The 23,679-nt window shown below is 47.2% G+C and overlaps 1 protein-coding gene across 9 annotated transcripts in view; it reads right to left on the bottom strand.

Moving 5' to 3' along the window:
• The window catches only part of Cux1 (cut like homeobox 1), a 320,437-nt gene that overhangs the window by 33,109 nt on the left and 263,649 nt on the right, over window positions 1-23,679 (bottom strand). For 5 of the 9 annotated variants that reach the window (XM_032886312.1, XM_032886313.1, XM_032886309.1 and 2 more), the window contains 3 exons: window positions 23,291-23,347; window positions 5,603-5,905; window positions 1,768-1,956 (listed from right to left, as the gene is read on the bottom strand). The exons of the other annotated variants lie outside the window; for them this stretch is intronic. In XM_032886312.1, the coding sequence (XP_032742203.1) occupies window positions 1,768-1,956; window positions 5,603-5,905; window positions 23,291-23,347 (549 nt within the window). The remainder of the gene's footprint in view (window positions 1-1,767; window positions 1,957-5,602; window positions 5,906-23,290; window positions 23,348-23,679) is intronic. 9 annotated transcript variants of the gene reach the window in all.

Below are 23,679 nucleotides of genomic sequence, written 5' to 3'. Positions count from 1 at the left end.
TTGTATGGTCGTGGATCACCACAACAAGAGGAACTGTATATATACTGTATTGAAGGGTCCCAGCATTAGAAGGTTGAGAACTATTGCTTTAGATGCTCAGGAAGTGACAGTTATCACAGGACCAGCAGTGGCACTGGCTGTTATTGACAGGTCAGGTTGTCTGAAAAGCTAGCAAATGCTTCCTCACCTAGTAACCCTAGTGAATCCTGAACAACCAGGATTCTGGGGACCTGGGATGCCCCAAGGTGTGGGCCCACTGAGACAGTAACACTTTTGTGACACAAGATGGCACCAGAGCCCGTGTGGAAAGAAGCTGGAGGCTGGACCATCTAATTTGGGGTGGGGAAGGGAAAGAGGGACATCTGAAGGGACAGGGAAGGGCTTTGGAGGTGGCCTGATGTCACACCTTAGGGGTCTGGTCTTGGCCTTGGTAAGTACTGGAAACTGGTGGACTCAGCAGCAATGGTTACTAGCTTCTTCTGCTTGTCTTCTTACCTTTGAGCTAGGGTGTCACTATCACTGCTTGGTCTGGTCTACTCACTTTGTAGCCCAGGCAGGCCTGGCATCTGCTTTTCATTCTCTCTAAGAGTTCCTCAGAATTACTTGGTAGCCAAAGATGACCTTGAAATCCTGGTCCTCCTGCCTCCACTCCCAAAGCTGTCATTAACGACATTAAAACTACCTCCTTGGTTCCAGTGCCGCTGAGGATGGAACCCAGGGCTGTGTGCATGCTAAGAACACTGAGTTATATATATCCTTTCCTTATGCCTTAGCCTCCCTAGTGATGGCGTTTTAAAGGCCCATGCCCTACATCTGACTTGTCTAGTAGGTTCTCCATACCATTCTTTACATTTTTGCTTGAAGTTTAACATAATTTAAAATAAAAAAAAAAACGGGAAGTCACTAGGCTTTTCAAGTATGTGGTGCTGCCTGGGGCTGCTCTGGAAGCTATGGGGATGGGCCATAGCCAATTGAGGTGGCCCTCCGTGGGTGGAGAGCTACTGGTTAGGCACTCAGCTCATGAGCAGGGGCACGCTGAGGTCCCAGTGTGGCAGACCTTTGGTATAATGGACCAACATTCACAGCTTTCCTCCCTGCTCCCCAAGATCTAGGATGGAACCTAGGGCTTTACATACGCTAGAAGAGTACTCCACCCGCAGGCTCTAGCCCACCCTCTTCCTCACAGCTAGGCATCATCATGCCTGGTTCAAAATGCCTGGTTAGGGGTTGGGGATTTCTCAGTTTTAGATTCCTAGGAAGCGTAAGGCCCTGGGGGTTCCCCAAAAAAAAGAACCAAAAAAAAAAAAAAAAAAAAAAAATGCCTGGTTCTTTCTTTTATTCCCGTAATACTGAGGGTTTAACCCAGGTCTTATACATGTCAAGCAAGCACTTTTCAAACTAGCCTATCAGTATACATATCTTAATGAGCTCTTCCCCATCTTCGCTGGCCTTTAGCATGAGGTACACACATAGTAGGTGACATGATAAACGAGCTAAAAGGCAGCCAGAAGATAAGCCATTATCACAGACTGTGCTACACCCAAGGTTCAGAGATCTTTATTTATAGACTTTTGGCCCCAAAGAGCCATAAGTCTTCCTTGTCCTCTTAGCTACTTACTGGCTGAAACTGGTCTAAACTTCAGTGCCCTGCCTTACAGGGTCTGGATGAGGGATCAGTGACCACATCCCATCTCAGTGGGAAGGTTTGCAGAAAGGCGGCGTATGTGTGAATGAGGTGGTGCCTGGGTGGCAGAAGGTGGGCAGTACCTTTTTTCTCCATCCGCTTCATATCCATCAGCTTCTCCACATTGTTGGGGTCGTTGAGCCATAGCTGCATGCGGACAAAGGGCTCCCGTCCTTTCAGACTAAGCTTATGCCAGGGCTTTGGGCGGGCAAGGAGGTCGGAGACAGAACCCTGGGTGAGCCCCAGAATGGTCTCCCCAAATAAGCGCTGACCTGGAAAGCAGATGTGAGAGATGGTCACTGACAGACAGACAGAGAGCAGGCAGACAACAAGAACCTGAACTTAGACACATAGTTCAATGGCCAATAGTCAGAGTGTGGAGGGCTGGTCTACAGTGACATTGTGTATAAGTATTTTATTTAGTTTTTACAGGGCTTGAGATAGACCTTAGAGCTTTGTGCATGTGAGGTGAGAAGTCTATTACCGGTGGATTCTAGGCAGGTGCTCCACCCTGGAGCTGCAGCTTCAATACTGAAACATTTCTTATACTTGTCTTCTAACAACTTCATTAGCAAGGAAATTAGAATACGCTTGCATTCTATATGTTTATGACAAATGACTATGTTTTCAGAAAAACCTTCATGTAGCAGGTATGGCAATACATACTTGTAATTCTAGTACTTGGGAGGCTGAGGCAGGAACATCATCAGTTTTAGGTTAGCCTGGGCTACATAGGGACTTCCAGGTTAGCCTAAACTACTTATCAATAGCCTCAGGAAAAAGAAAATTAAAAGTTTCCAGGAGCCAGGTGAGCTGAGGATGGACACTTACAGCATCTGTTAGGCACAGTGAAATCCCTGCACGCAGGCCCAGAGGGGTGGAGTGGCAGCTGCTAAACCCCTGCAACTTCTAACGAGAGGCCAAGTGGGCACATGATTAGCAAGGTCAAAGGTACTTGACTCCTGGGTCACAGCAAGACGGAGGAGTTGGAAGCTCTGATTTGAAAGGCGCACTGGTAGTACTGGCTTCTGCAGTCTGAGCTGCCTTTGCTGAATGTACATCAGAGAAGAAAAAACCTTCCCTGGATTCTTCTCCATGTAGGGTGAGCAACTTGCCTTGGGCTGATCACAAGGCAGGTGGCTGTGGAGCATCCAAGTCTGCACTGTGTTACTGACTTAAAAGAAGGGCTTGAAGGCTGGGAGAGATGGCCTTCATTAGAGCCCTTACCGTGCAAGCATGAAGACCTGAGTTAGAACCCCAGCACACTTATAAAGAGCTGGGCACAGCAGTGTGTGCCTGCAATTCCTGGACTGGGGAGCAGCAGGCAGGACAATCCCTGCAACTTGATGGCCAGTCAGTCCAGCCCTCACAATGTGTTCCAGGCTCACTGAAGGGCCCTGTACCAAACAAAGACTTAGGTAAAAAGAGTTTGGGGGAAGACAGTCCATACTGACTTCTGATTTCCATGTGTATACACACACACATACACACATACATACACACATGCTACAAAAGGATTTGCTTCCTTGTGAAAGCCATCCCTCTGTGAGGGGAGAGGGCTGCAGTTCTTAAAGTTACACATCAGAATCTATTAAGACCCATACGAACTGAGGGGGAAACTTGACTAAGCAGAAGCTATTGGGTGGAAGTAGAGACTGGGATCAGAAAGGCCACTGTTTGGTCTAACAGAGCATCTGGAACATAGGATGCAGGGAGGATTGTGCCCATTCAACACTGCAGCTAGAGACCATGGAGGCCGGCCTCTGCTACCTGTGGTAATGTCCTCAGCTATGAACCGAGAACACTACGAAACACCTAGAGAAAGTGATGTGGCACTATGTACTATAAGCATGGTTGACTGTGAAGCCAAACTTAGTTAAGATTTTTTCTTTAACAAAAACCAATCAACCAAAAAAACCCCCAAAAAACAAAAACAAAAAACCCAACAAAAACCCAGCTTAAATTTACAAGATTGACAGTGGTAGAGCACCTGCCTGGAATCTCCCAGTGAGGGGCTGGAAATGGGACTCAGTGGTAGTGTTTGATGCCAGGATCCAAACTTATGCTGGGATTTGAACCTTGCCTAGGGGTCATCTCTGCTGCTTGGTGCAGATTGAAGCTGGTCAATCTGTGCCCACAACTACATCGAGAATCCTGTGGGAAGGCAGATTACTTTCCCTACAAACTTTAGGACCAGTTAGAGCTACCAAGGGGATTGCTTCTGATTGCTAAACCCAGGTAGGAGACGGGCTACAGGCTTTCCTGGAAGTTTTTCAGATTGGTCCTTTGAAGAGCTGGAAAGTTCTACAGGCCAGCAGGGTACTGCTCTTGCTGGATGCAACCCATGCCAACGAACTCCCCAGTGAGGATGGAAACTGGCTAGTGATGCCAAGGAGGAGGCTCCAGTGCTGTTGTTTCCAAACTGCCATCCTACAACTTGGCGGTGTGAAAGGAGGTTTTCTGCTATTACTCTCAGCATTTACACGGAGGATGCTTTCTATCTGGGAGTGCGTAGCAGGAGTGATGGGCCTGCTTCCTTGGACTCGTGACAAGTCTGTGAAGAAGGGGATGACTCAAGTGTAGGAATCCTTCCATATTTCAATAGCCGATGAACATATGGGCTTTGGGCTGTTCTCAAATCAGCAGTTACATTTTCATCTTTTTATGAATGAACGATTACAATTGTTCTCAGTGGATGGTCCTTTTTCCTGTGTTCTACTTTGGACAATCCATTGCACAAATGGGATGTGAGGGACTCAAGACGACATTTGGGCCTGATTCCAGACTAGAAATCACTGGCAGATTTCACGGAAACTCAGTGGCAACTTTGTGTGTGTGTGTGTGTGTGTGTGTGTGTGTGTGTGTGTGTGTGTGTGTGTGTGTGTGTGTGTGTGTGCGTGCGAGCGCGCGCTCTCTCTCTGTTTTTCTTTAAGTTCTTTTACTAGCCTGTACTTCAGCTAGGTTGGCTGGCTTGTTAGTGAACCCCAAGAATCCTATGGTCCCTGCTTCCCTCACAGAAGGATTATAAATATGTCATCAAGCTTGGCAGTTTTTATATGGGTTTTAGGGATCAAACTCAAGGCTACATGAGCTGACTGAACAGCAATGTTCCTCTTGTCCTGTTCTCTCCAGGGAAGGAGACACAGAGCTCCCGCTGGAGGTGCTGCTCAGTTGGGCTGTTCTGTGGGGTCGTCTCAGTGTGCTCTTTTCATGGACATTGTAACTGGGACTTGTGGGGACAAATGATGTGCAGAGAAGCCACAGTTTTTCTTGCCATGCTTGCCAGGGGGGCTTTACTGATCCATACGGCCCCGAGGAAGCATGATGGCATAAAAGTGGCAAGATACTAATATTCTTAGGGTCACAGCAGCTCCTATCCAGCAGTGACAGAGCCTCATGAAGCCATTTCAGGCAGAGCCCAGGTTAGCTGCAGCATGTATAAGGTATATGGCCTGGGGTTGACACCCTGAGAGGATGACCACCTCAAGACTGCAGAGCAGAAGTCACAGCAGCAATATCAGATGGCTTCAAGGTGCCAGGCAGGAGCCTTGGAGCTATTGAGTCATCAGCTTGTGAGAGGCAGGATCAAGCCAGCATCACTGAAGGGTTGGCTCACAGGGCACGTATGGCTTGCCCCACAGCATGCACAGTGAGGGAAAGTGGGAGCAGACCTTGTTTGACATCCATAAAGTCACTCAGTCCTGCAAGATTGAGCTGCTGTGCTCTGGTAACCACCATGAAGTTTGTGAATCAAACGTAAAACATGAGCTTCCTGTTTTTAATTTCTTTTGTGAACTTTGTGTAGGCAATGTAAAAAAAGTTGGATGCATGGACATTTTAGAGCCTTTGGTTAGCTCAGCCTATAGCCCCTCCCTTACCCTTTCAGGAAAGAGCAGGAAACTGGCCATGGGGACTTACCGAGGTTGTTGTCCGTCAGCACCTCTTTGACCCTCTTGGTTATGCCGTAGGTGTCCAGCTCAGGAGACATGGCTACTAATTCTTGGATGCTGAGGGCTGAGTGTCCAGAGAGAGGCAGTGGTGTTGTGGGTTGGGAGTCTGAGGTGGGTGGGTCACTGGGTTCTGGTGGTTTGCCTTCTTTACTGGTCTCAATGGTGGGACAGGGCTGTTGGACCAGCTCGGTGAGACTCTTCACAGATTCGCTGGAACTCATTGGGGACTCAGGGGCAGGGCTGCAGCTGGCAGAGGTCTTTGGAGTGCTTTCTAGAATTAAACACAGAAAGAATGGCTGCTGAAACAGTCATCGTTCACCATGTCCACCAACTTTGCTTCCTCAGGAAATGGTAATTAAATCCCACTCCAGAAGGGGACTATGTGGTAGTCCTTGGGACTCTGTGTTATTTCGTCATTTTTTCATTAAGTGTAACCTCTAATTTTTCTGCATTAAAGGAACAAAAATAACACCAACAAAGACAAAAACAAAACAAAACAAAAAAAACCCCCTAAAGTTTCAAATAAAAGGTTTCTGAAGGCTTAATATCAAGGCATTTTGCTAAAAAAATATGTCATTATAACTGCTATGATTTGTTCTAATCAAACCCCATGATTCTGGTAATTCAGAGGGACTGGAGGTTGAGTCTAATATATGTGATTATTTCCTCTATATTTTCCAGAACAAAAAAAAAATACGGACAGGAGGTGGAGAGATAGCTCAGTAGGTGAAATGTTTGCCTTGCAAGCATGGGGATTTGAGTGCTATCCTTAGAACCCATGTGAAAAAGCCAGGCATTGTAGGGCACACTTATAATCCCAGCACTGGGGAGGAAGAGACAGGCTGACCCCTGGGGCTCACTGGCCAGTCAGCTTGGCATCCTTGGTGAGCACCAGGCTAGTGAGAGACTCTGTCTCAAAAAAACAAGGTGGATGGTGCTTGAGGAATGAGAGGAAAAGGTGTCCTTTGGCTTCTACATGCATACACAAGAAGGGACAGGTCATTTTAGCTGAGGGTTGCCTGTAAGCCATGATGACCATATGGTCACAAAGACTCTTGAACCCAATGCCTCAGCTGTTGGTCTCTCTAGGGAGACTCAAGTCCTAGGATCGGATTGCTGTTTTGTGAGACTACCAGGTGCTGAGACGAGTGGACGAAGGCTACCAAGGGAAGGTGGCTGGCTGCTCAGCACCAACCCACAGTTGCTCCTGTTCGCTTTAGAGACTCAAGCTTCTTGCTAATCTAGACCACACTATGACAGGCACCAGAACCAGACTGTTGTGGAGATCACATCAGGCATCACATGTTCCTTTAGGACAGCCTGTGCCTTGTCGGGGGTCACTGAAGGTGCCCAGTGGGAAGGCTGCATCTGTTCCCTGAGTGTGAGTGTTAAAATGGCCAGTGTGAGAGGAGGAAGAATCACTGAAGGGACCAGCCCCAGGCAGGCCAGTGAGGAGGTTTCTAGGCTGAGTGACTCTTGTGTTCCCACTCTGCATATGGACAATTCCACCCCACAGCTGGGGTCCTGCACTGCAAAACAAGGAGACAGTGAGCTGAGCACCAGCATCCGTCTCTGCTTCCTGACTCTGGATGCCGTGTGAGCAGCTGCCTCACGCTCCTTTGGCCATAGCCTCCCTGCCACGATGGGCAGTGTCCTCTAGATCCATGGACCAGAATAAACTTTCCTTCCTTAAGCTGCTTTGTCATGCAGCTTGTCACAGTAACAACAAAACTAGCACAGTGACAATCCCCCCACTCACTTTAGTATCACCCGGAAAGCTTGGCACACAGCCTGGAGCCTGGTATGCAGGTACTAGAATAAAGACTGGTCACGCTCTAATTTCCAAAGACACAGCGAGAGAGCACCGAGAAGGAAGTGTGAAGGACTCCTCTCCATAGACCCAGTCTGTCTTTGGTTTAATTCCGTGTTTGGCACACCCTCTTCCCTCTCTTCCACTGAGGCTGATACACCAGAGGGGCACTTGTGAGGGCCAGGCAAGGTGTGGTTACAGCGTGCCTGAGTGATGGTAATTGCATTGAAATGCTCTTATTTATAGCTATTTTATAGCTCTAGTGGTTAATGGATGACCGACGGGTGATGTTGGCTAGAGTCCAAAGGCAGGACCTTCTGTGTCTCTTCTGTGTTTGCTGCTCCCTCAAGCAGTAACAAGTCCCTCGGGAACACCGTCAGGACAGTTGCAGGTAGCCCATTGCCTTGGCTGAGGGTGTGGTGTAATGGCAGAGCGCCTGCTGAGCATGTTTAGGGCCTCAGATTATATTTATTGCTATGAAAAACCAAACCAATAAATAACCAGACAATGAAAAAGGAAACACTATTATTTGAATAAAACATAGCAACAAGGAAGACTTTACTTCCAGTTTATGGCATACACATACGAATATTTAGTGTGTATGATACATGTGCGCGCGTGTGTGTTGTGTATGTGCAGGTGTACACAGCCGTACAGAGGCCGGAGGAGCATGCCAGGGGTCCTGCTGTCATCCCTCATCTTACTCTTTTGAGACAGGGTCCCTCGCTGTGCCTGGAGCTGCACTGCAGGCCTGGAGGTCTCAGTGATCCTTCTGTATCTGCCTCCCTGAGCATGGGCTCACAGTAGGCAGTCGTGACATCTGGCTTTTTATGTGGGTGCTGGGGGTTTAAACTCAGGTCCTCACACTTAGGCAGCTAATGCTTTTACCACTCAGCTACCTCCCCAATATTTTCTAGATAGTTAGGCTAATAACCTCTCCTGTATCCAGGGAGTGGGACATATATTAAAAATACAAGTATTTTTTATGAGCGTCTAGAAAAGAATAAAACCTGAAACGGAACCACAATTGAATCCAATAAGCCTGTGTAATGTTCTCAAATTGGTAAAAAGTCCCACTATCTCATAAAGCTCGGCCTGGAAAAATCAGGTTAAGAAAACAACTGAACTGCTTTGTGAGACATGTAAAAGAGATGGGTATAGGGGCAGAAACGGCCTGTATCCATCTTTAAGGCAGTATGAATCCTGTAAATCAGATTTCTTCTCTCCACTCACCCCTGGGTCACCAGACAACAGGGCCTAAAAGCGAGCAAATGTTGTTTGTGTGTCGGAAGCAGCAAAAGGATTGTACTGTAAATTCACCCTGACTCACCCATGCGAGGGTCCCATTTGGCAGATCATCCATCTTTTTCACTGACTACTGTCAAGAATAGCATGCTTCCCAAGCATGTTAAACAGATTTCTCCTAGGTTTGTGTCCTTTAACCCACAACAAGGTCAAAATCATGGCTGCCCTCCAAACAGACAGCACAGGGCTGCCTATCTGGGAATGAGATCTTAACCAAGTCCTTCTCCCAGTTGTGCACTCAACAGCCTCCTGCATGCATGCTGGCCAGGCAAGGCAAGCAAACCTAATGTATATACACCCAGCATGCATAAGTACTGTCCCTTTGCCTTCCCTACTACAGACTCCTGCAGAAGTGACACACTGTTCTAAGTTGCTGACGCTGGCTCGTGTCTGAGTGTATTGGGAGGAGCTCTTCACAGACACAAGCATGCACTATCGAGCTGCAGTTCAGGTCACAGAATGCTGAGCAGGCCCCATTTTTATTTGTTGCTGTTGTTAAAAAAGAATCTTATGTAGTTCAGACTGGTCTTGAACTCACTACCTAGTGGAATTATAGGTTTGCCCCAGCACCAGCTGTATGTAGTACTGGGGACCGCACTGAGGGCTGCTTTGGCTACATGGTGTTGTTGTGTCCTTGTGAGGCTGGGGCAAGGGGGCTGGAAGGTGGGATGGAGATGCAGGTTCAAAAGCAACTTAGGAGAGAACACAGAGGGTTCAAAGAGGTGTGGTAGGAGGATCTGGATGACAGCTGAAGTCCCTTCCATGGCAGGATGTATGAGGAACTATTCAGAGGGGGCATGCTGTTATAGGGGTGCTGTGGTTATAGGGTGTGCCTCCCTGAGGTCAAGTGTAGTAGTGACAACCTACAGTCCAGCACTTGGAAGGCTGACACAGGAAGCTCTTGAATTTTAGGCCTTCAGTGGCTATACAGTGTGGGAGACAGTTCAGGTGGAATAGTGTCTGCCATGAACGTATGAAGAGCTCTCTGCGAACCCAGGAGACGGCACAGCAGGTTAAGACACTTGCCATCAAGCCTGGTGGCCTGTGTCTGGTTCCTGGGACCCACATGGTGGAAGGAGAGAGCTGATACCTAAGGACTATTCTGATTTCCACATGTACAATATGACATACATGCACCAACACACACCAGACGCAAGAAATATAATAAAATAAATTAGGAAAGCAACCTCACATAAACAAACAAACCTAAAGGCTAAGTATAGTGGGAGGTACTTGTAAGACTAGTTCTGGAGGGTGGGTGAGTGGGGGACGGCAGATCCCTAGGGCTCCTAAGCCAGCCTGGAATTGGCAAGCTCCAGGTTCAGTGAGAGACCTTGTTTTAAAAAAATAGGGTGGAGAGTGACAGAGAAAGACACGCCATCAACCTCTGGCCTCCACACATACTATGTGCTTGTGAACCCCATATGAAGATGTACCATAAAAAACAAGAAGCAAACACCTCCCCCCTCCAAAACAAACCAACAACAAAACCAACAAAAACCAAGCCAAAAGGAAACCCTATTTTGCCACCACTTGTCACAGTAGCCACCCTGGAAGTGACACTTGAGTGTCTGCTAGAGGCCTTTCTGGGCAGTGATTCTACAATACACGTGTGTCAGCAGCAGGGATCTCAAACATAATGTTGAGTCACTAGAAGTCAATCCATGGCAAGGATGGAGAAAAGGGCTCAAAGCATGCACATACAGATATATATAAATTGATTACTTTTTTAAAAACCATATATGCATGAAGCTATGTGCTGGGGACCTTGGCCAGTGTCTTGCTCCAATCTCCTAGTAACCCTGCTTGGACACATGCCCACACCGCAGGCTGGGAAACCAGCTGGCTCCATCTGGTCAGACATCCTTGGATGGAGCAAGGACGGGAGCCAGAGGAGGAGGAAGACCGTGCTTCTATCTACCTATAATGTTGCCTACCACTGACCTGACAACCTCTTTGCCCTATCTGTCCATTATCCGTCCAACCCCCCAAATAGCCATCCATCATCCATGCACCCATCTAGCCATATCTTTTGCTTTTTTAAAGACAAAGTCTTGCTATGTAGCCCTGGCTGGCCTAGAACTTATGAAGTAGAGCAGTTTGACCTCAAATTCCTAAGATGACCCTTTCACTTCTGCTTCCAGAGTACTGACATTAAAGCTGTGCACCACCTTGCCTGATTCTATCCATCCATATTAAACAATTTTGGTTTTTAGTTTCTTTTAAAATGTCCCCTTTCTCTGTATCTGTTTGGGTGAACATACCTGTTTCCCTCCCCCCCAGATTTGTTTGGGTGCACATACTATGGTACATGTGTGGAGGTCTGGGGACAACTTTAGAGTTGGATTTCTCCTACCATATGGGCCCTACAGATCAAACTCGGCTTTTCAGACTTGGTAGCAGGTGTTTCTATCTGCTGAGCCATCTTGATGGCTCCTTCACCCACATTTTAAAGCAACTACTTTGTGTCATGCATTCTGCTAGGCATTGGAGAGAAATTAGACAGACCTCCCCAAACATCCCTGCTTTCAATAGTCTAAGCAGCCCTAGGCCTATGATAATTAATAAGGATAATTTGCATATTTTAAAACCCCAGTGGGTGTTGGGGGCATAGCTCAGTGGTAAACACTGGCCTAGCATGCTGCAGGCCTAGGTCTGCACAGAGGCCTTGGGCTTTGGGATCTGACAGCAATGGGAGGCAGGGTGTGACACTCAGAAGTGATCTGTGAAGATTTACTTTTTCTGTATTTGGACCCTGAATCTTGCAAGAGGAGTCTGGCTGTAAAGAACAAAGGGCAGGGACAGTGGCTCCATGCAAGCAGAGATACACAAGGTGTTTGGGAGCCATAAAAGGATTATGAAAGATATTATATTCCCCAAACAGCAGGCTAAACAACAGCTGCTTTAAGCTTTCAATAGAAGTCAATGGAAAACACACATCCGCCCCAATTTTCCAAGACAAATCGCTCTGCAGTTTATCCGATCCGCTGCTGCAATTTCCACGCCCAGCCCTTCTCTATCTCGGTAATAACCCAAATTCCATTTAGTGTTCATTTGAGCAGTCAGGATGAAGTCATTTTTGATTATCTCCCCACTGTGTAAAAAACAGCTTGAAGGTAGGAAGTCAGCAAGCATTTCCTCCAAAAAGTAATTATTGCAAGTGACATTTTTACTGCTGGCATGCCATACGGCGAACTGTGCGTTCAGAAGGACAAGTTGCTGAAACAAAATGACAGGGTACTCTGTGACATTCTGACAAGAACCCAAACATTATTTAACTGGCGGCTGGTCTGATGCACCGCTTTTCATTATGTCCAGAGTTTAGACTTTGAGCCTGTGCCAGGCTAGGCAACTCCAAGTGACTCTCATGACAGCTAAGGAAGATAAGGTGGAGAATGCAGGGAGCAGGTTGCAGAAGAGGGAGGTATGGTCTGGGTAGAGATAGGGTGCTCAGAGAACGGGCGACTAAACCAGAGCGGGGCATGAATCTCAGTAGCTGTGGACAGCAGTCAGCAGGTTCCAGGGAGCTCAGTGTGGACATCCTAAGTGTAGCAAGCACCCGGGCAGCCCTGAAGGGCTCTGAGGACCTTTGCAGCCCATCACCATCAACAGCTTTGGAGCTCACAAGAGAGATCACCAGCCTGGCGTGCTTCCCAACCTGGTTCAGATGAGCAAACTGTGCTATGTACAACCAAGGAAACGTGGCTGCTCCATGCATCCTGAGAGCACCCAGTTTCTTAAACAGACTAGGGCTTTATACTGAATGTGAGAAGTGCATTCTCCTGAGCCCCTGATGTTGACAGGGCAAGCTATGGACCATGTGGCAGTGTGAGTCCTGACACTGATAGATCTTTGCTTGGTGGCCTTGCTTCTGTGCCTAGGCTTTGTCTAAAGCAGCAGATTCTCATAGATCTCCGGGACTTTCCCCAAATTCCTACAGTCGTGTGTCTGTCTGTCTCTAGGGTACCTTCTTTAATCGGTAGGATTGGAAGCAGAGGCAGGAAGCCCAGCCAAAAATGCAAGGGGTCTTCTTTTCAACATGAGTGTTGTTTTGACCAAGACACAGCCTACTCTGATCCATGTCCCAGATTGCCATGCCTACCCTTCTCCATGTGCTTTGGGATGGTTCTTCACAAACAAACAAACAAACAAACAAACAAACAACAACAAAAACCAAAAGGAAAGAAAGAAAGAAAGAAAGAAAGAAAGAAAGAAAGAAAGAAAGAAAGAAAGAAAGAAAGAAAATAACCAGTTGTGTCATAAATGACCTACAGACTTCTATTCATAAAAAAGGCTTTGACTTCTATTGCTGGCCAAGCACTAGGTAGTCAACCTCTCCTCTGGGATGAGGCAGTAGGTCTCAAGCTGGTCCTTCCCCGTCTCCCTGCACATTTGTTAACGACTGACCTTAAGTCTCAGGAAATCTATCAGGAGTCCTTTCTTTTCAAGTAGCAGAAAGGAATGGGGCGTAACTCAGCTGGTAGAATGTTTGCCTAGCATATGCCAAGCTCAGGGTTTCGTTCCAGCACTGCAATAAACAGGTATGGTAGTGCACACCTGTAATCCCAGCACTCAGGCCAGGCAGGAGGTGGAGGCAGGAGGATCAGGAGTTCAAGGTTTGGAATATATGAGACGCTGTGCTAGACCTTCAAGTCTGTAGACTTGGACTTCAGCAGTGATTATGACGTAATGCTCCCAAGCTCTGCCTTTTTTTTTCTCTCCCATTTTTGGTTTTTCAAGACTGTAGCCCTGGCTGCTCACTTTACAGACCAGGCTGGCTTTGAACTCAGAGATCTGTCTGCCTCTGCCTCCTGAGTGCTGGGATTAAAGGCGTGTGCAACCACTGCCTGGCTGCTAACCTCTGCTTCTGATATGCTTATCTGTGAGGGACACAGAGGCTGAACATGTCGCAGAGATGGCAGAGCACATTTGAGGCTCTGGGTTCTAGCCCCAGGACTACAGAAAACAGGCATGATGGTGCACATGAATGATTCCATAGATATATAATTAAACTAGATATAAAATAAAGGAGAGCACACCAAAGATCTGCTGTACAGTAGATGCTGCTGTGTCTATCCCTGTGGAATGACAGGACTTAAGAAAGTAGGAGTTCCTAAATTTGCATAAGGAACTCTTAAGGAGACTAATATTCCTATGAGCAAATCAAGGTTGTTGAATAAAACCGAGTTATGTAACTTTGAGTTGCTTATGTCTCTTTGTCCACTCCTGAGCCATTTGACTTTCACTGTGTAAGCCGACCCTCCGAGTGTTACCGGGCAAGGGTTGCACGCTGGGCTGTGCATAAGAAAGCACCATGTAAATCACAGACCTCGAGGCCAAGTGCAGTACTACATTACTCAGTAGGTTCCACTATCAAAGACTCTGGGATGAAGATGGGGCATCTGGAAAAGCACCTGTCACCTTAAAGCTGAGGCTATCAGGACAGGGACAGTCAAGGAAAGCATACAAAAATGGGGCACTTGAGATATAGCCATGAACAAGTGGCACTCTGTTCCTCCCGAGATGCTTTTCACCCACCTTTTTTACACCAAGTTGCTTAAAAGGAAATGGGTCTTAGGAGTTCTGTGTGGAACAGGCCTCAGACTCACAGCTCTTGCCTTGGTTCTGAGTGCTGGGATTATCGACCTGTACCACACCTGGCATCTTTTTATTTCCTTACTTGTTTATTTATTTAACATCCCCAGTGCTGGGATCATAGGTGTGCACCGCCATGCCTGTATTCTGTGGTCCTGGGGATGGAACCCAGAGCCTCAAATGTGCTTTGCCTATTGCGCTGCAGCCACAGCCCCTGTGTGTCAGAAAAAAGCCTATGGCCAGCATTGCTTGGGAGCATTATGTCCTAATCACCGCTGATCACCAAGTCTAGAAGGAAGCCACGGGTGACATCGTTTGCTGTGCTTCCTTGCTATAGATCATATCCATCTAGAAATAAGACTTACAAATTACCCGATAACCCTCTTACCGAGCCAGCTGTGTGTATGAACACTTATCAGTGAATCTCTGTGTTAAGAGAAAGTGCATGCCACACAAACAGTCTAAATATACATTACTGCAGGGAAAAAACAAACTCTCTAGTTAAATTGTTTTGATGTAATCAAAGATTAATTACACAAGTGCGCGCGTGCGCATGGGCCAGAGAATAATTTCTGGAGTCATTCTTTAGGCACCATTCACCTTTTTGTGGTATTGGGAATTACACCTAGGACCTTTTATGCACTAGGCAAGTGCTTTACCTCTGAGCTACATTCTCAGTCCCACCTTGATTTTCGAGACAGGATCTCTCACTGGCATGGAAGCAGCCAAGGAGGCTGGGCTGGGCTGGGGTGTCTGCCTGTCTCAGCCTCTCCAGTGATGGGATACAACTACCACTTGCCTGCCCCTCCCTTGCCAAAACTGTGGGTTCTGTAAATCAAACTTTTCCAGGAAGACCAGGCCAAAGGTGGTCTTTTTGGAAAAGGGTTATAGTCCAGGCTGGCCTTGAACTTTTGACTGCCTGGCTTTAGCCTCCTAAAGCTAGGATATGGGTATGTATCACTATTCCCCATCTTTAAAAAAGTGGCCATAAATCTTCCTTCCTTCCCAGGCCTTCTGGGACTGCAACTAAAACTCCTTCCCCATGGCACACGGTGGGCAATGAGCTTTGTGTCCACCTGTGCAGGAAGAAGCACCTGCCCAAGCAGCCTGTCCCCACTCAGTAAGAAAGCCACTCAGGCAGTGTGCAGAGAATGGGGCTGGGCTGAGCTAGAAGACTGTTCCATGGTCAAGGGAAGCCAGTGGCACACATGGGTGTGACTTGCTACTTCCTGTCTTTTAATGACCATTCAGGTGGGTGAACTACTTTGGCTCTATGAGGAACCAGGTGACGTTTCCCTTATAGACATCTTTGTTTGAAAAGCTATTAAGGTACATAATTTTACACATCCTCCTAATCTTGCCATACTGCTTTCCTTAATTTGTGATGAGATTGTTGGGAAAGAGTACTTAATGTAGGACAGTCAGTAAAAGTAATTTATCATTTCCCCGCTTCAGTGCGCCTGTTATCAGCGGGCTCATTTTCTGCATTCATCATGCAATCAGCCTATTATTTGCATATTAATCAGGCAGTGGACCATGAAGGAACTGCATCCCTGCCAAATGCTGCACTATCTCAGGAGAAACACTCAGTAATTATCATACATCAGTGTTATGATGTGGTAATTGATTATAACATCTTCCTGCAACCCCTGGGGAGTCCCTCTACTAACCCAGCTCCGGGCATGCTGGGTGGACCTTTTTCTTTTCTTGCAAAACCCTGAATGGTTGCTGCTGTTCGTCTCTAGTGTTATTTCTAGGGAATAATCGATGATGGTTGTTATTTTAAAATTTATTACTTTTATTTACTTTGTGTGTGTATGTGTGTGCCCATGCCCAAGTGCACATATGGAGGTCAGAGGTCACTTGCAGGAGTCACTTCTCTCCTTCCGGTATGTGGGTCACAGGGATCAAACTCAGGTCTCCAGGCTTGGTGGCAAACCCCTTTACCCACTGAGGCAGCTTACTATTTTTTTTCCCTGAGTTTACGAAATGTTGTCGCTCATGTGAGATCACACGGACCTTCCCTCAGGAATGAGCAAGTTAAGCTAGGGCTCTAGTTTAGTACTTGGACTGACTGCAAATCCTCAGGACATCCTATCAGTAATCTGAGCAGTGCATGGGGAACAGAGGCAGGAGGGCCAGCAGGTGAAGACCATCCTCAGCTAAGCAGAGTTGGAGGCCAGCTTGGGACATGTGAGACTCTGTCTCTAAACAAATGAACAAACAAACAAACAGAGTGAGATGGCCTGACTAAGGGACACCCTGGGAACCTCAGAGTCTTTGTGTCCAGTCTTCTAGATTTCTAGTCTGTTACCCTGAACACCACAGGAGCTTCTTATTCAATAAAATGTGCTACCGTTCCCGTCTCTCCTAATTGCGAAGCTGGTATGAAGGCAGTCTGCCTGCTTTATTTAGGTGCCGAATGACAGGCTAATTTTGGTCCTTATGTAAAGGACGAACCCCACATCTGCCAGTTCAGACATGGGCTATATTTAGGATCCCCGTTCCTCAGGGACGAACAAACAATCCAAGAGATGAAGCCAGTGATGGATACCTCTGGGTCGCCTCCTGACCTGACCTGTTCTGGAGAGGGCCAGTGGGCATTTTCTTCCTCACGCATGGGGGAATCTGAGCATGCTCTGTGGGCTAGTCACATGGGGTTGGGGTCTGACTTGGATGAAGACACAGAAGCCTAAGAACAGGGCTGTTCTCACTGGAAGGGGTTTCAGAGAAGTATAACCCTTTACCACCTAGCCTAGGCACATCTAAACACTGCAAACTTTCTAAGCTTGAGTCCCATGTTGTCTGTCATTGATACCATAGTCCCCTCTCCTTTCTAGTCTTGGGCACAATCACACATAGGAGGCCTTCTCTGTCATTTATGTTTTTCTATCAGTTGCTTCCTTTGCTATGGGTCTCATTTTTATGTTAACTTTGTGTAATTTGATCCAAATTTTGGTGTGCATGTGTGTGTGCATGCATACATAGGTACATATGGAAGGTAGAAATTAACCTCTGATGCTATTTCTTTGGAGCCACCTATCTTGTTTGTTGAGACAGAGTCTCTCATTAATCTAGAGTCTATCAAGTAGGCTTACTGGCCCAGTGATCATTAGGTCTTCATGCTTATAAGATAAGCATTTTACTGACTGGATGTTTTGAAGCTTCCCTTGATTCCCTATGCAGTTGCAGTGGTCAACCTTTCCTTTGTCCAGGATACTAGATCCTCTGGCCCATGGAGCTGGCTCCTATAGGCACCTACCTCAGTAGCAGCAAGGCCACTGGACTCAGGATCTTGTAAAGTTCTGCCACCTGGAGGGTGGTGAGTAAATTCCTTTTCTCCTAATCTGAAATCATCTTAAGCAGAAATCCCACAAGGGGAGGTTCTGCTTACTAAGGACATCAGAATAGTATGTGACCTCCGGAAGACACAATGTGTGAGCCTCGTTTTAGTCCCACTTTCCTTCTTAAACAACCTGAGAGTTTTCTGCATTCAGGTTCTTATTTTATCCCTAGATTGGAACATTAGAGACCCAAGTCCTCACATGCTCTCATGACCTACTTCTCGCTCTTGTACCAAAGGCCCAGTATACTGGAAATTCTGTTTTCCAAAGTAGGTGTGCAAAAGAGGGAGGAGAGAGAGGTGGCTGAGGCTGTGCCTGGGTCCAATGGAAATCTGTAAAAGCGAGGCCAGGTAGTGCCAATCGTGAAAAGCAAAAGAGCCTGGCTGGCTGGGTCACTGTTTCCCTTTGATGGAAAGACTGTTTCTAGACTCCTTTCCCAACACTGAATGCTGACCTCTGACTATTCTTTTGAAGCTCAAGAGGCTGCAATGGTGACCAAAGAAAAGCATTCGTTCATTCATTTACTTGTGCTGGGGTGGAATCTATGGACTATGGTATGCTTCTGCTGAGCTACACTCCTCACCTAGAAAGCCAACATCTAAACGTTACTTGCTTCTGTGTCCCAGAAGCATTATATCTAACTAAAACCGTTTCCTCACAGTCTAGGAGGTAGGTCTGAAGGAGGACAGGAAGGCTGAGTTGTTGCCCATACCTGCAGTAAGGGGCAGAGGCAGGATGAGTGGTTGCTCTCCATTAGCTCAAGGGAAGCCACTGTTTAGAAACCAATCTGATTCTCTTTTAAGAGCTCTGGGAATGACTCAGTGGTAGAGCACCAGGCTAGAATCCCCCAGTGAGGGGCAGAGGTATGACAGCCCCTAATGCAACACATAAAAAAGGAAGCCAATGAGGAAGTTAGTCATATGTGCTGCTTGAACGTTAAAGGGGCAGCATCAACAGTGTCCGTAGGAAGAGAACAGCATGCTTTTGTCATCTTCCTTCCCCCTGTGGGCTAAGAAGGCTTCTGAACTAGCTGTTTCTCATGTATTCAGGTGTGTTCCCTGTCTGAAGCAGCTCCAGGGACGTTCTGGCAAACCTTGGCCCACACATGCCACACAACAGCTCAAACTCAGAAATTCCCTCTTTGACCTCAGAATGGAGAATTCCTATAATATGTTACATTTACTAAATAAAAATAACCCAAGGCAGACTGCCAACCAGAAGGAGAGACCTGAATGGGCCACCAAGTTGATGGTCCATAGGCTAACTGACATTCCAGGCTGCGAGCCAGTGGCCATGTGTGGAATCTTTTCAGTTCACTCATGGATTCTCAGGTCTTTTTCTTTGTGTGTCAGTATGTTACATGTATACCCATGTCTATGGGGTTGCACATTTATTTGCAGAGCCAGAGAACAACCATGGGTATTGCTTCTTGCCTTTTTTTTTTTGGTGGGGGGGTTTGTTTGTTTGTATTAAATAGAATCTTTTATTGACTTAGAGATCAGGGACCCTGTTGTCTCTGCCTCCCCAGCACTGGGATTTACAAGCATATACCACCACACCTGGCTTTTTACATGGATTCTGGGGTTTGTACTAGGGTCCTCATGTTTGTATGGAATGCTCTTTACTGACTCCAAGGCCCCCGAGTTTTCCTTTTCCCTGTGATCTGCTAAATGAGGCTATGTGTAATGTATTATGTTGATTATACATAAACCTCGATTACATGAATGCAGCCAGATTCCTTCTGTCTGGACAGAACTAGTTGCTCTCATGACATTCTTGGAGCAAAGAGAAGGAAAATGTAACTTGAGTCTAGCGAACCCACAAGGTCCTGCCCATGAAATTAGTCCCATGAAATTTTCTGAGGCTGCCACCAACCCTCTGTCACCTCTTCTGTGTCAGTCAGATGCCAAGAACTGACTGCTTAGTCAAGAACAGACTGTATCAGAATCCTACTGTTGGGTCTGAGACGAGAAACTCCTGCGACAGGGTTTCCCAGCAGCTCAAACAAGTGCTACGATGCACGCCATAAAGGCATATGGGTGACCATGCTGTGAGAAACAGCCATGGGCCTCACCTGCATAGCTGTGTGTCACAGTAGGGTGGGGTGAGCAGGATACCCAGGCTAGAGCCAGCCTGAAGCAGCTGTCCCCTCCAAGGGACAGCTGACACTCTGCTGATGGACAGTGGCGCCATGGAGCTGCATGATTCTTCACGGGTGGGCAGGATCTGGAAGCCACTCTTCCTGACCACCCGGTGCGCTGGGAAAAAGCTGAGTGCTCTGTGCTTAATCTATGGAAAATGGGCCGTCATTTCACTGGTACACTGACAAGATCTGCCAGAAGCCAGCATGGAAGGACAGGCAGAACACCTTGTTAGTTTCAGTCATGAAAGGCTCCCGTAGTAACAAGTTCCCAAGCTGAGGGCACAGGCAGCTCTTGTAGGAGCCCTCCAGGATGCCATAATTTCCGTGATGAATGTCATCATGAGAGGGTCCCTTCCGTCCCTTCAGAGCTACCTCTCATCTCTCTCCTTCTCTAGTGGCTGAAAGATGAACCAGCCCAAGCAGCTGTGTAGAAGTTAGTTTTAAGAAGTAAAAGGAGGTATTACATAAGGTTAGCAGAGCCTATCCAGTGTGTGTGCTTCCTTAACTCTGAGAATCCACATTAAAAAAGAGAGCTTGGTGCCATGGTGCATGTTGTAACCCTAGCACTGGAAGGTGGGACTCTCTGCCAGCTACACTAGCCCAGATGGTGAGCCCTAGAGTTGGCTGAAACACCCTGTCTGAAAAACAAGGTTGACAACTCCAGAAGAATGACATCCAAGGTTGATCTTAGTGAAAGTGTGCGTGTGCGTCACACACACGCACACACGCACACACACACACATGCGGCACTGTGGAGTGACACTGATTCAAATGACATTAAATGACATTAACTAACTTTTATGTTGACTCAAGGTTCAGATTATCAGATGACATAAAGAGGCACAGCTACTAAGACAGTTGGAACCTGAGCCTCCCCTCAGAGAGATTGGTGTCTACATCACTAAGGACCAGAGTAGATGAGAACTTCCCATTTCGATCCTCCTGTCTCTAATTCCCGAGAGCTTTATGTGGTGCTGGGGATGGACCCAGGGCTACATGCATGCCAGGCAGGAATTTTACCAGCCAAGCTGCACCCCCAGCTCCTGGGTGGGAATTCTTTGGCAAGGAGAAGAGTCCCTAGTCAGCACCTTGCTGTTTGCCAAGCACAGAGTCCCCTGTTTAGGCCCCTAAGCTCTGCAATGACCAAGGAAACCTTACTGAAGGTACAACTGGCCAAATAGAGAGGAGGCGGGTCCTTTCAAATTTCTATATCCTAGGGAGGAAAGTGTGCCCCACCACTGTCCACAACTGACCAGACTGTGCTGCATACCTCTAGGTACCGCTGTCAGGGATCCATAAGGGGCAGAGTGTATTTCTCAGTTCCATAGTAGCTATGGCAAAGAGGTAATCGGAATTTTAAGGGACTCTTTGAATCAGAGTTCTTTTGGAGAAAACAATGAAGAGAGCTTTCAGAGATTCTAGAATTTTCTAGAGTCACTCATCACATGGATTTACAAATACTACCATTACAAATAGTTTCAGTTTTGGAATAAGGATGTACCTCGGTTGATAGAGTATTTGCATAGCAGGTTGAAAGCCCTAGGTTCAGTCTCTAGCACCACATACTATGCACACCTGTCATCCTAGGACTCCGGAGGTGGGAGCAGAAGGAGCAGAAATTCAGGTCATCTTTGACTACCTAGTGAGTTTGAGGCTAGCTGGGGTTATATGGACTCTGTCTTGGAGGGGGAAAGGAGGAGGTTGATAAGATGGCTCAGTTGGTAAGTTGCTTGCTATTAAACTTAAGTTCAACCCTAGGACCCATGGTGTGGAAAGAAACAATCTCCACAAGTTGTCCTTTGCTTTTGACACACACCCCACGCACAGTATTAAAACAAAATAAACGCTTTGAGCTACATGGAACAAGTTTTGGGCAGGATTCTAAGAGCCACCCTGCTGAGGGACCTTAGTGTTCTACTCAGGAGTGAAGGGCTTTCATCAGGCAAGCATCGGCTCCACCACGACAAGTGTAGTTCAGCCTGGGATGGACGTTAGTGCAGGGAGAGCTGACTTCTCAATGGAATAGGAGGCCAGGACAGTTTACCACAGAAACAGAAGTGCACACAACCAACTTAGCCATGTTCCTTCTTGAATCCTGAGTGTGAGCTAGAGAACGAGAGTGCTGATAATTTCCTCAGTAAGTTTGTTCAGTATGGACCAAACTAAACCAGAATACCTAAAAACCATGAAACCCTCAGGGGACAGCTTTGAGACCACTGTTGTACCCCAACTCTGTGTTTGCACGCCCGCGTGCCCGTGTGTTTGTGCCTGTGTGTGTGTGAGGTGGGTGGGGTGGGAAGTGGGGGAGGAAAAGGGAGAGAGTGCTTTTGGGATCTTGCAGCAGCAGCTACTGCTAAAGCTGCCCAGCTGTTCCCCTCCAAGCACATGTGTCCCCTCCCCAGCCTTCTGGCAAGCTGACAGGCTTTGCACTCATTCCTCACTTAGCTTTGTTTGTGTTTTCAATGAATCAATGGAATACGGAGACTAATCAACATGTTTAGAAAAGTAGAGAAAAGAAAAAGGAACAGCTCAGGCTGCCGGCTGTTCCTGGGAGCCCGGGAGAGAAAGCTGGGCTGACTGAGCTCAGTGTAGGAAGGAAGGCAGTGCTGAGAGCCTGGGAGCCTGGAAGCCTCGGAGCAATAGCTGTGGTCAGGGCAGCCATGCATCTGGGCAATGCGACCAGGGACCTCAGGGCGTAGATAAAAGCTCTGCCAGATACCTCTGAGACATTTCCAGTCTTGGGAGCAGTAGGAAGTGGCCCAAGCTTCATGGTCTGCACCTACACTCCTCATGAACCCTCACTAAGTGCCCACCGAATCCCACCCTAGCTGTCCCTGGTGCTTCAGTCTCCCCAGTTCCCTTAGTCAAAGGTTGCCCAGGTCTTCCAGATGAAAGTGATATATGTCCCTTACCATAACTCCTGGGACAGTGATGTTGGTGCTTTGTCTCTGCTGCTAGAATGGGATCCCTGATCCTGACATCTGCCCCCAAACACAGAGCTTCATACTTACAAAACAATGAAGGGATCCAGTAAAGGCATAAATTTTATCAGTATCGCTCCTAGTTGCCAACCTTTGGACTACCATCAGAAAGCAAGTCCATAGTTTGCAAGCAGGACACCATTCTCTCTTTTTACTGCCATGCCAACTCTATGTGTAATGGCTACAACCAACGGATAGCCTCAATGCAATACAAAAGTTGGTCTAACCACGCCATAGGAATACTACCCAGGCAGGAAAAGGAATGACTATCGCTACGCAGAAGGTCAGTGGATCTCAAGTAGAAGAAGCCAATTCTCAAAAGCCATTTCCTGTCTGATTCTGCTTACACAACAGCCTCAGAGGCAGCATGGCAAAGTGGGAGAGGCCACTGTTTGCTGTGGTTAGGAATGGCACACTTATTCTAGACCCCAGATTTCCAGAGCAGTTGAGCTAGCAATAAACACAAGTGGCTAGTTACCTGAGCTCACACAGCCCTGCTGGAGGGGGTCCTGCAGAGACGTCACTGAGTGAAGGACTGTGGAAGAAAAAGACACTATTACTCAGGAAACAGGGCTCAGAGCTTCTCAACTGCACGGGAGTAAGTCCAGAGGGAGGGGGCTTCCTGTGCTCAAGCTGAGGCCCAGATGTTGGAATGAGGGCTGCACAAGTCTACAAAGTGTCAGAGCCCTGGCTTCAAGGTAGCAGAAGCCTCTGCCCGTGACACTTTTTCTTTTGAAGTCACTCTGGCTAGATTTCCTTCTCAGTTCCCCAGTGGAGGTACTTGACCTTTATCTATATTTATACATAAACAGCATTTTCTTAATCGGTAACTAATTTTCTGCTGCCTTTATAATTAGCCAGGCTCAG

This window comes from Rattus rattus, chromosome 16 (assembly GCF_011064425.1).
Source record: "Rattus rattus isolate New Zealand chromosome 16, Rrattus_CSIRO_v1, whole genome shotgun sequence".
Lineage (NCBI taxonomy): Eukaryota > Metazoa > Chordata > Mammalia > Rodentia > Muridae > Rattus > Rattus rattus.
Note: the sequence above shows the minus strand (reverse complement) of the source record. Positions and strands in the feature narration are given on the sequence as shown.